Source organism: Nestor notabilis, unplaced genomic scaffold (genome assembly GCF_000696875.1).
Source record: "Nestor notabilis isolate BGI_N333 unplaced genomic scaffold, ASM69687v1 scaffold8428, whole genome shotgun sequence".
Taxonomy (NCBI): Eukaryota; Metazoa; Chordata; class Aves; order Psittaciformes; family Psittacidae; genus Nestor; species Nestor notabilis.
In genome coordinates this window covers 21,069-33,810 of record NW_009941540.1, presented here as the reverse complement: position 1 = coordinate 33,810, position 12,742 = coordinate 21,069, and the positions used below count along the sequence as shown (strand labels likewise).

Genomic DNA, 12,742 nt, shown 5'->3' with positions numbered 1-12,742 from the left:
GGCACCCTGTGCCAGCGCCTCAGCACCCTCACAGGAAAGAGCTTCTGCCTCAGAGCTCATCTCAGTCTCCCCTCTGGCAAGTTCAAGCCATTGCCCTTGTCCTGTCCCTCCAGGCCCTTGTCCAAAGCCCCTCTCCAGGTTTCCTGCAGCCCCTTTAGGCACTGGAGCTGCTCTGAGGTGTCCCCTTCAGGAGCCTTCTCTTCTCCAGCTGCCCCAGCCCAGCTCTCTCAGCCTGGCTCCAGAGCAGAGCTGCTCCAGCCCTCGCAGCAGCTCTGTGGCCTCCTCTGACTTTTTATTGTTCCAAGTGCAAATTACTTTATACTTTTAAATTAGAGGAATGTGGGGTCTTGTGGGTTTGATGTTGTCCATGTGCCATCATTTCTGCTCCAGCAAACTGATACTTGCATGTTCCTTGCTGCCTGGCTTATCTTATTGCAAGAGATTTTGGAACCAGATGCCCTACAGTACCTTTTCTTTTCTTGGCTCTTCTTGACACAAATTAATTTGTGTTGTTACCTTTTCCAAAGAAAGAGCAGTACTGGAAGGGTGACACATGTGTCCTGAGGGTCTCTTTATATGGCATTACTCTGTGAGCAGCCTGCTTGAAGCCACCTCTGTAAAAATAGTTGTGTCAGGCAGCACTTTTCATTGCAATCTGTAGCATCAAAGGTCAGGGGAGCGGTTGGTCTTAAAATAGCACCTTGTTTGCTTGATCATTCACTTTATTTCTTAGGCTGAACAGCTCGTGTAGCTTAGGCTGGAAGGTAGCAAAAGGACATCCTGGCCTTGGGCTAAACCTCTGGATTTCATTCCAGTTTGCAGATGATGTGACAGAATAGGGTTTTTTTTAGTTATTAATTACTTTTTTTTCCCTGACTCTCTCTTTTCCAGGAAGTGGGATATCAGCATGGGAAAACTGTATTTAATGTCTGGTGCAGGAGTGGAGTCCTTGACAAGATGCTAAGAGACAGGCAAGAGACTCGCAAGTCCAAAACTGATGTGAGTGTTGGGTTTTAATGCACTACTTATTCACACCAGATTGTGTGCTGCACAGCAGCTGCCATGGGGTATGGGTACAATGACTGATGGCCTCCAGCCTGTATTGTGAGCAGGCTTGCATTAGCTACAACTGTATTTGAGGCAAGAGAGAAGATACCAGCTTTTCAAACTACTTTCCTTGAACCATAGCCTGGATGAATGAGGCCTTGCACTTCTCCAGCCATCAGCTACAAGTGTGGTCAAAGTGGGCTCTTTCCACAGCCCAGGCTCTGATGTCTGCCTGTACAGACCTCAACAAGTGCAATGGGGTCTTGGAAACCCCAGGAATTGATTTGCACTCCATAGGGCAGCTCTTCTGTTGCTGTGTCATTCTAATAGGATCTTGATAACTGTTTGAAACCTGGCACCATTCACAGCACAGATATCCTCGAAGGAGTTGTAGAATCCCAGACTGGCTTGGGTGGGAAGGGACCTTAAAGCTCATCCAGCTCCACCCCCTGACGCAGGCAGGGACACCTTCCACTAGAGCAGGTTGCTCCAAGCCCCTGTGTCCAACCTGGCCTTGAACACTGCCAGGGATGGGGCAGCCACAGCTTCTCTGGGCACCCTATGCTGGTGTCTCACCACCAAGCAGGATGTTCACCAATCACCAGCATTCTCTGATATGTGTAACTGATGTGTACGTGTTTACATGCCTGCTTTTCACTTCTTCTTCCCCGTGTGTGTCAGCAGTCCTTGTCACAGAGGACACAAATTGGGATCACTGGCACTGATCTTGGCCATTGCTGGCTTTCAGGATGTGACTCAGAGTTCTCAGATCTTTCCTTGACTTAAACCCTTGCTGGAGATGTGGTTTTAGCCAAGAGCTAAAACCCTGCAAGGCTGTAGACTTCTTGCTTTGTTGCTTTTCTTCCTCACTCCTCTACTAGAAAAGGCATTTTGAGGAGCCATCATACAGCCTTTACAGCAGCTTGCAGTGCTGTCAAGGTGCTGGCTTTCATGCCTCTTGTTTTGCCTACTTCAGCCCATCCAAGCAGTTAATGGCACATTATGATCATGGTAAACCTACAGGCCACATGGTGTTGCTGTGTGGTTTTAGTCCCATTAAGATGTCTACTCAAAAGTGGGATTAGAATCTCTTGGTTTTACAGTTTAAGGATTGAGGTCAGGCTCTAGTGTTGGTTTTAACTCAGTGGGCTGGCTGAACTTCTTAGTGGGGAAGTTTCAGTTGTTTTTATGAAACAGTTACCACCTTTTTGAGGACTTGGATACAGTATTATAATATATTGGCATATTAGCCTTATATGCCTTTGCATTCCTCTGATTTAAAACCCAAGTGCTATACAGGCTTCGTGTTTCACCCAGTAATTCCTCTTTATCATCTTCTACAGCTGGGGAAATGAGCAGTAATATTTTAAGTGCTTGCCAAAATGTATTATAACTGTAGTGAGCCTTCACTACGGAAAGTCAATAGAGGTGAAAAATGACGTTGAGGTTTTGCAGCTCTTCCAGAGATGGGTGGTAGAACATTTGGCTGGAAGTGAGCTGGCATGAGGAAGAGCAGTGCTTGCAGACACAGACATTAGCCCAGCAATGAGGGGTAGATGACACCCACATCCGAGCTGGTTCCACTTAGGCACCCATTTGTCACCTCCGTAGGGTGTGAGTCACTCGATGAAGTGGAAATGGCTCTACTGGGATAAGATGAATGGCACCCTCAGCTCCCCTGTGTGAAGGAAGCCAAGGGGACTAGCACTGGTGACTTGCTGTCATCAGACCAGTCCCACCCAAAGGGCCTGGCAGGGTGAGTGGCTTTGGGAGGAGCACACAGGGACTGAGCTTTGTGGAAAACCAGCTGGTGATCCAAGTACCCTGAGGAGTCTCAAAACTTGTTATTTCTTACCGGGAGATGACCTGGACTAGGAGATACTTTAGTCTGTGCTGCAGAAGGTGGGTCCCCATCCTGCCTCTGACAGCTTGTGTTCAGACTAGTTATAAGCTGATACGTGTTTGATTTTGTGTATTAATAGTCATAAGGAGAAGTCAAGGGAGAGAAAATCGTGTTTGTCACAGAAATGGTTTCATGTTCTTACTTTATAGACTCCCAGCGTGGTTTGTGTTGGAAGGAACCTTAAAGCTCATCCAGTCCCAACCCCTGCCATGGGCAGGGACACCTTCCACTAGAGCAGGTTGCTCCAAGCCCCTGTGTCCAACCTGGCCTTGAACACTGCCAGGGATGGGGCAGCCACAGCTTCTCTGGGCACCCTGTGCCAGTGCCTCAGCACCCTCCCAGGGAAGAACTTCTGCCTCAGAGCTCATCTCAATCTCCCCTCTGGCAGGTTCAAGCCTCAAGCCATTGCCCTTGTCCCTGTCCCTCCAGGCCCTTGTCCAAAGCCCCTCTCTAGGTTTCCTGGAGCCCCTTTAGGCACTGGAGCTGCTCTAAGGTGTCCCCTTCAGGAACCTTCTCTTCTCCAGGCTGAACCAGCCCAGCTCTCTCAGCCTCTAATTTCATCCTGTAATTTTTATCACAAGCTGGTAACAAGCTTGAACATATTCATTGTTGCAACAAATGCTTCTTTTTAAAACAACCTCTTTAAAAAATGGTCCATTACGTGAGATACAGAAATTCAGGCTGGTATTTCAGTTGAATCATGGTGTTACAGCCGTGCTTCAACCAGCACATTGAACATTTGTCACAGTTTATCCTACTTTATAAAACCCAAGGGCCCTTCACCTGCCCTGGAGATCAAATATGTCATGTACTCCCTGTAGATGTAGCCTGTCATTGCATTTCTGTGTGTGCACTTGGTACCAAGGCAGGAAGTGTTCACTGCTTTTTTCCTCTGACTTTTGTTTCAGTAGACTTTAGTTTTAACAGCAAGTTCTGCAGCTCCCACTGGGGTGGCTGTCTCTTTTTTGGTAGTCCATTAGAGGCAGTTAAGTCCTTTAGCTCTGCTGTCTTCCCAGGGTAACAGCTGATATTTTTAACTTGCCTTTCATTAGCAAAGGTTTTGATGCTTTATATATTTTAGTTCTTCAGCTATTTCCGGAGCGTTCGACGTCTGAGAGAGCTGAGCAGTTTCTTATCATCTTGTTTCCATGTTGTAAGCATGGAATTTTTACCTAAAAACTCCAGTATTTAATCACTGAGATACTTTTCCTTTGCTTTCATCATTCAATCCCTTTTATCTTGTCTCCAAAATGTAAACACTGAAGACACAAGTGACAGGAGCGTTACATAAACTTCACTTGAACGGCCCTTACTCTGTCCCAGCACAGAATAATTCAGTGCTGTTAATTGGATCTCCTTGGGGAGGTTTTGTCTACTGAAGTGTTATTCATAGTCAAAGTTAAATATAATCCAGCAGACTACAGTAGGAACTGTCTTCTCCAATTTATTTAATAAAGATGGTACCAAAGAGGATAGTTTCAGCCTTGGAAAACGAAAATATCAGCAGAAAGGATTTGGAGTAGGTTTCAAAGGAATCTGGGACACTTCTTTGCCTGGTGCTGACTGATGGAGTGTGGTTTGGTCCTTAAAAGTAGTAAGAGGACGTGCTTAAACATTGAATTCCTGTCTGCAAATCGTCAGATGAGTGTGGGAAGGCACCTGGTTTCCCAGGAGTGGTTCCAGTCTCAGTGCTGAGACTTTGGGGTGCAACTGCCTCATCCTCCAGCACACCTACCTACACGGGGGATTATCTGTGTGACAGTGACGGATGCTCCCACTGGTATGGTCACACTTGGGATTGCTTCCTACCCACGTGAGCTGATGGTGGTTCTCCTGAAGTACCTTTTGGTGACAGTGGCTGCAGGACTTTGCTCAGACAGTGCCATCCCCTCCAGAGCTGCTCCCTGCTCCCAAGGCCAGCTCAGCCTGCTCCTGACAGGTCAAGCACGTGTCTGCCTGAGCACTCTGTGCAGTCACTTTGCTTGGTAAGAGTCTGTGTTTCTGGAGCCGCAGCCGCCAAGGTGCTGTGTCTCTTGGCCAGAGTTTGCACATAACCCCTGTGCACAGTCACATGGCACAAAGTGAAGATGTAGATGCCTTTTTCCCCTATCCTGGGGAACAGCCTTCTGCAAACACCTCACTGGGAGCATTCAGGTCAGATGTTGAAAATGAGACTGGTCTGACTTGCCCTCTTGATGATTCCTTAATGGTCATACTGAGCTCTCTGCCTTCTTTATGTTTTAAAGCATGTGTCCTGCTGCTGTTTCATTCCATACAGGTATGTTTAATTCCCTCCGGGCTTTTCTCTGTGCCCTGCTTCCCACCAGCTGTTTGTCCTGGATCCAAACTTTGCTGTAGCTGTACTAAATCACATCAAAAGTTAACTGTGGATTAAAGGTCAACTGAGAGCAATCTGCTGTAGCTGTAATGGGCTTCTGCTGTGACCCCCACAGAGGCTGCATGATTCATAGTGTCAGTGCTCTTGCCAGAAGAGCAAAGAATTGCTCATAAAACCCCTGTGTAAGCAAACTGCCCTGTCTGGAAGCACATGAGCAGGTCTAGGTGTTCAGAAAAATGACTGTTGCAGCAATTCCCAGCAGCCCAGTGTTGATGATATAGAATCAGACTGGTTTGGGTTGGAAGGGACCTTAAAGCTCCTCCAGTTCCAACCCCTGCCATGGGCAGGGACACCTTCCACTAGAGCAGGTTGCTCCAAGCCCCTGTGTCCAACCTGGCCTTGAACACTGCCAGGGATGGGGCAGCCACAGCTTCTCTGGGCACCCTGTGCCAGCACCTCAGCACCCTCCCAGGGAAGAACTTCTGCATCAGAGCTCATCTCAGTCTCCCCTCTGGCAGGTTACAGCCATTGCCCTTGTCCTGTCCCTCCAGGCCCTTGTCCAAAGCCCCTCTCCAGGTTTCCTGGATCCCCTTTAGGCACTGGAGCTGCTCTAAGGTGTCCCCTTCAGGAGCCTTCTCTTCTCCAGCTGCCCCAGCCCAGCTCTCTCAGCCTGGCTCCAGAGCAGAGCTGCTCCAGCCCTAGCAGCAGCTCCGGGGCCTCCTCTGGCCTCGCTCCAGCAGCTCCACGTCCCCCTTGTGCTGTTCCCCAGAGCTGGATCAGGGCTGCAGGGGGGGTCTCCTCAGAGCACAGCAGAGGGGCAGGATCCCCTCCCTGACCTGCTGCTCATGCTCTGGGGGTGCAGCCCAGCACACGGGAGGGTTCTGGGCTCAAGCGCACATTGAAGCCGGGTCATGGGGAGCTTCTCATCAATAACACCCCCAAGTCCTTCTCCTCAGGGCTGTCCCTGCCAGCAGTTCCCCATCTCTCTGCTCTGGGGTGGGGGTTACTATTGTACTAACTAAAATCACTAGGTTTAAAGGTGAGAGTTGTTCAGGTTTCCATCCTGTGACCTTGTGCCTGGCCCTGCAGGGTCAGGTAGGGCTGCTCAGGGCATAGGACATGGGAAGACCAAAACGGTTCTTAAATGCCAAAGTTGTGTTTTATTAGAGGAGAAATGGAGCAGGCATCTTCTCAAAACAGAGAACACTGAACCCACTGCTCAGGTGAGACAGAGTAAGAACAGAAGGGGTTTGTTGAAAAGAAGAATTACAGTGAGAAATATCTCTCACTGCGGGTGAACCACCTACCTCAGGCTCTTGGTCACTGCAGCACGTCCAGCTCCACAGCTCGCTGGGGTCCCCGCATGGGTTCTTGTCACCCCAGTGCTTGGGCTGCTCCACTGGTCCATGCAGCCTCTCACAGCATCTCTGCAGGCTGGACCATGTGCAGGGTCTGACCTGAGCCCTTCTACTGCCAAGGGAAGGCAAAAGCTCCCTGGGCTGCAATTGGGCCAGTCAGTCCCTCTTGTGGGAATGAGCAAGTCAAATGAGCACTGTCTGTCCTGGACCAGACCCTCCTGTTCTTGTCTTCGTGATCTTTTCTATAGTTTGCTGAATTTTCAATAAGGCTTCTTGTTGCATGGATGGAGAAAGAGCCATTAGAGGTTGTCCCACTCTTTGCACTTGGGAATCCCATCTCTGCCACCAGGAGAGTTGTTCTGGGAATTACTCACTGATGAGTAATGGCTTTTGCGGGGGCAACTGGAGAATTTGTGTGTCTGGAGCTTTGTCTGTGCAGTATCGTGTTCATACAGTTCTGACTTGTTTGCGTTTTCACGCGTGTTTGTTACCATACCTGAGTCCTGTCACTGTCTTTCAGAACGTGACCTGTCCCACCACCTCCTTCACGGACCTGGCAGAAATTGTGTCCCGGATCGAGCCCGTGAAGGCACCGGTGGCAGATGGTGAGTGGGGTGATCCCAGCAGCACCGCGGGAGAGTTGGGAAGCATTGGGAAGGGCAGAGGTGGCTGCTCACCCTCTGACTGCTTCACGGCCCCAGGCTCTAAGCTGTGGTGGTTCAGGGCTGGCTGCCAGCTCCGGGCACTGCTGAGTACAGCCAGCAGTGAGCCCGAGGTGTGCCTGAGCTTGCTCCAGGCCAGACCCTCCACGTCCCCCTCAGGCAGAGTCAGATGTTCTTGCCATGGTGGACATCCTCTGTCAGCCCATTACCAGTGTGGTCCAGTGCAGTTTCCTGGTGGGAGCAATCCCTGCTCCAGTTTGCATCACCTGAGTGGAATAACATGTGTGGCAACTCCTGCAAAGACGAGCTTTCACCCCCCTGTGCTGGGCCATGTCTCTCTGGTGGCTTCACTCTTGCATCCATGTCCTTCTGGCATGGGAGGAGGCTGATTTAAAGCTTGGACTGAAGGGATTTTCCCTGCTGTCGTGAGCAGGATCTGGAGTGACTCACTGCCTCCAATGCTTTCTGTATGCTCCTGTTATGGGGAGCTCTAGTGAACTACTGAGGATCAGGTAACAGCTCCTGCATCTTTCCATGAAGGTACATTGAGTGCCTCGTGCCTCATCCATGGCCTGTGCTATACAGGAACTTAACTGGAATGATGAAAGCTTCCCAGGCCTGAAATTTCCAGTGCTAGAGCTCTTTATAAACAGTCTGTCCCCTCCTCCTGATTCTTGTTCTTGCTGAGGGAAATCTAAAGTTAGCAGTCCTCCCATCTGTGGCTGTTTGTAGAGACGTCCCTGTGGTAATTTGAAATGCTAATTGCAATCATATGCTTTAGGAAGACAATATTAATCAAATGTGGTTGAAACAGTGTGAATAAAGATGAAGAGTTCATGTAACATGATTATTTAAGGCAGAAGCACTGAGACCTGCTGAGATTTAACCAGAGCACTGGGACAGATCTGCCTCCTTGATCCAGTTTCTGATCGTTCTCCCGCATTAGGAAGACCTGCTTCCTGCTGGATGAGGCCATGGACACCACTGGAACAACAGGACGTGTGTCTCAGAAAGTAGTTGTGGCAGATTCTGGGCTAAGGAGGGTCTGTGCAGGGCTACCTGGGATGGGACAGGCAGGTGCCATGTGCTCCTCACTGGTTATAAAGACTCCAGAGGAGTGGGAGGATCACAGAATCCCAGCCTGGTTTGTGTTGGAAGGGACCTTAAAGCTCCTTCAGTTCCAATCTGCTGCCACGGGCAGGGACACCTTCCACTAGAGCAGGTTGCTCCAAGCCCCTGTGTCCAACCTGGCCTTGAACACTGCCAGGGATGGGGCAGCCACAGCTTCTCTGGGCACCCTGTGCCAGCGCCTCTCAGACAGTTTAAGTTACTTTAAAGCTTGCCAAGGCAATGTGAAGGATGAGGTGTCTGGAGCTCTGGGGGAAGTGGTCTGTACCGAGGAGAGCTCGGGTGGAGGCTGACACCTCCCTGACAGTGGCCTTGTGGCTGTCAGATGGTTCCTGTACCTGCTGGTGACTTCATTTGTCTGCTAATGATGGTGGTGAAGGTGGTCTGACTGCTGTGTCCCTGGAGGCAAGAGGCTGCTTCTCGGTTGCCTGGCTGTGACATGGGACATCCTCTTGGAAATTCCTTCCTGAGTGAGATCTGAGGGATTTGGGAAGGCTCTGCCTGTCCTGGCAGTGTAGCACAGGTCTCAGGCTGGGTGGAGACATTGTGTCAGTAATTCTGTTGTAAGGAAAGAGGATGAAAATGTTTATGTTCTGATGGACTGGGAAGCATCAGAACAAGGGGAGAAAGGCCCCAGTGGACAGGACTGGTGGAGCCTCTGGCTCAGATACATGCACCATGTATCGTCTTTGGGGGAGAGGGCACTGAAGTTTCTTCCTCTCTCTTGAGCAAACTGAGAGCAATGACTGGAGAAACAAAAGGGAGACCGTCCCCTAGGATTGGGAATAGGGGGAAGTGGGATGAAACCCCGTGCTGGGCCTGGGGTGCCTGCTGCTGCTGCCAGTGGGCAGGGGAATGGTCTGCAGGAGAGCAGCAGCTGAGCCACTGCAGTGTTTGTGTCTGTGTTTGTTTCTGCATCCAAACACACCCTCAGGTGGGATTCTGTGTCTTTGTTCAGCTGTCGCTGTGTTCTGTACAGTGGTGGCCAGCATGGGTGCCCTGCTCCAAGGGTGGCTCAGCCGCATCCCTGGTCACTCTCCCACCAAAAGAGATTTCCCAGCACAGAAGCTGTGCAGGCTCCTTGGTAATGTCCCACAGCAGGTTTTGTGTATTGTTTTCAAGGTGGATGTTTCAGGCTGTCCCTGTCACCCCTGGTCTCACAGAATGAGCTGAGGCAGCACATGGGGCTGGGGGAGACCCAGTCACGCAGCAGAGCGGCTGCAGCAACTCACTTCGGTGAAAAGATTTGGGGAAGAGAAATGTTAATTGTGGTGTCTACTGCCTGTGTTTGCAATGCAGGAGACATCCCCAGCCTTTCAAGGGACACAGTTATCAGCACTAGGTCACCCTCTGCTTAAAATGTACTTTTATCAGGTAGCACTAGTGCACCTTAGGTTGTGATGAGCTACTGGGTGCCCTGATTCACCCTGAAGCCTGTCAGTGTTCCTGACACAAAAACCTGGAGCCACACAGCACCCATTTCCTTCAAGTGTGCAGAAATCAGGTGTGCGTGTAAGAAATGCTAAAGCTACAGAATCCCCAAGCAGATCTTTGGTGTGAGACGTGTGCTCTTCCTGCTGGGAACATGCTCCCCCTGCAGTGGTGGCAGGAACCTGTCTGGGGCATAGACCCATCTCCACTGGCTCATGTCTGAGCTCTGGTGTTGGTGTGTGGAGCAGCACAACGAGCCCTCGGTCCTGGTTGGTGCTGCTGGGAGTGTTTGTAGCCTAAGGGAGTGATCACTGGGTGAGCCCCGGTGCCTTGGAGCTGGGCAGTGGGAGATGGTGTTGGGGACAGCAGGACCATCTTCTGGTCTCCATTCCCCTCTAAGCACCTAGAGCTGCTGTGTGAAGGATGTGAGAAGGGATCCCCCTCTCTTGTTTTTGGTATCTGTGCAAAGACCTGTTAAATGCTGAATAGTGCTTGGGAAATCAAGGTGTTTGGGTTTGATGACAATCAGTTTTATTGGAGCTATAAACTTCACACTGTTTGTGCTGCCTGTTGCTGTTCAGGTGAGTTTCCAGGTCCTCTGGTGTGTTTTTCCAAGCAGGTTTAGTATAAACTAACAATAATTCTCTGATCCGCAGTAAAAAAAACACTAAGAAATCGAGAATAAGCCCAACTGTTTTTCCTCCTCATGTTGTAGCAGTTGGTTGTAGTTATGGTGTTAAAGAAAGCGCCGCGGAACAAACTGTGCTGTTGTCCTCAGCGTGGAGCAGATGCTATTGACTGTTCCCTAAAGAAATACTTAATCAAGAATCCGGTTTAAACACGAGGCACTTTCCTCACTGGTGGGCTGAACACCAGGGATTGCTTCAGCAACATGGAGCACGCTTGAGCTCGTGGAACAAGTGTCACACAGACAGGATTTTCTGCCATTTTAACCCCTTCACTTCTAGAGTGTGCAAGAGGAAGGCGGCTGTTTGCTGCCTGCGCACCCTCAGTCCCTGCCCATGGCAATGGGGCTCCGCTGGTGTGTCGGGTGGTACATGGGGCCAGCGATGGGTGCATTCACTGGGCATAGAGTGAGGCTCCTGCTGCCTCTTTTACAGACCCTAAAGTGATGTCTTGGTGCTGGAAGAGGCATTGATTCCACAGTGATTGACACTGACTCCTTGTTCCTTGGGAGCAGGCTGGGGACTGAGGGCTCAGTGTCCCATCCTGCTGCTCACTGCTGTGCTTGGTGTGCACAGCTCTTGAGCCTCTCCAAATTCCACTAATGTGCTGGATTACCAGAGAGAGCAGCAATTGCCCCCTGTGGAGAGGAGAGGGTGTCGCTGTCCCCTGTGGACCAGAGGTGAGACACGTAATTGTCTCCTCTGCGCTAGGAAGAGCTTACCTGTGCCTGCAGGTCCATGTTTCCACTGAGTTGTGAGTGATGTGCAGGGAAGTTTGGATCAGGAGCTCACAGGCTTGTCTTGTGAAGGTCTGCAGGGCTGTTGGGTGGGAGACAGCAACTGTGCTGTCAAGAGCATTCACCAGGGAGCATCTCCCACTGCCAGCGCTTGTGTCCCATTGGGCTGGGCAGCCAGTGCCCACCAGACTAACATGGTCAGTTTGCTGCTGTTGCTGCAGGCTCCAGGACGCCAGCTCACACAGAGGACATGGTTTATTGTGTGACCTGGCTGGAGAGCTGGTATCTGTGTTTGAGTGGTCCCAGTTCACCAAGGGGTCCAGCAGCCACCCTGCCCTGTGCCAGCAGCAGCATTGCCCTCCCAGTTCTCTCCACCTCTCCGAACACTACCTAAACCGGGTGCTTTTTCTCTGTCCCCTCTTCAGATGAGTCAGATTACCAGACCGAGTACGAGGAAGAAGTTCTGGGCATCCAGAAGGATGATTACATCGACTTCGCGCACCACCAGGCTGAGGAAGACTCCGACTCGGTACAAGCTGCCCTGGGAGCTGGCAGTGGCTGTGTCACTGTGTCCCGTGTCAATGATGATGGGGGATGAGGTGGAGGGATACAGAGAGAAGGACCAGGAAGGGGCTTGCTGAGGAGGACTCTGCAGAAATGTGTAATACAGACAGGAAATGGGTGCTCACCCTGGTCAGGTCAGGCCTCTCCAGTGGTGCTGCGTGTGGCAGAACCTGGCCCCACAGCGCCGTGGGTTTGCTCCTGAGGTGGGTCAGGGCTGGAGAGGAGAGGCTGATGGAGCTGCTCCCTCCAGCTCGGAGGAGAGGAGGTGGAGTGAGGCTCTGGCAGAGTATGGGGAAGGCAGCAGCAGAGGTGCACAGTAAAAAGGCAAGAGGTGACAGGCACAGCTCATGCTAAAGGAAATCCTCCTGGATACAAGGGCAGCTATTTCCCTGTGAGCATGGCCAAGAGCTGCAACAGGCTGTGTAGGGAGATGGTAGAAACTCTGTCCCTGCAGATACTTGAAAACTAAACATGCCTTGAAGAGCCAGACCTGGTATTAGAGTTCACCCTGCTTAGACCAGGACATTGTCTTATACCCTCCAGAGGTCCCTTCCAAGTTGGATGGTTCTGTGGGATATCAGGTCCACCCAGAGAAAAACCTGCCTTGTTAAGGTCAGACTTCACACCATGTGGCCCACAGCCCGAGAAGCAAAGCTCAGAAGGGGGAGAGTGTCACACTACACATGATATCCCTGCTTGCTTGAGCGGCCAGCAGGGTTAATAGGTGAAGCTGCCTGTTGTGTTGGGCACGAACAGTTTCTCAGTGGGAGCATGTGAATGGTTTGGAAAGGGACCTTAAAGCTCCTCCAGTTCCACCCCCTGCCACGGGCAGGGACACCTTCCACTAGAGCAGGTTGCTCCAAGCCCCTGTGTCCAACCTGGCCTTGA

The 12,742-nt window shown here is 50.9% G+C and overlaps 1 protein-coding gene across 1 annotated transcript in view; it reads left to right on the top strand.

Annotated features, from left to right (window-relative positions):
- The window catches only part of LOC104410702 (patatin-like phospholipase domain-containing protein 7), a gene marked incomplete at its 5' end in the record, with an annotated part of 34,602 nt that overhangs the window by 21,381 nt on the left and 479 nt on the right, over window positions 1-12,742 (top strand). Inside the window, 3 exons of the mRNA XM_010020949.1 lie at window positions 892-999; window positions 7,167-7,251; window positions 11,716-11,819. Coding sequence (XP_010019251.1) covers window positions 892-999; window positions 7,167-7,251; window positions 11,716-11,819 — 297 coding nt within the window. The remainder of the gene's footprint in view (window positions 1-891; window positions 1,000-7,166; window positions 7,252-11,715; window positions 11,820-12,742) is intronic.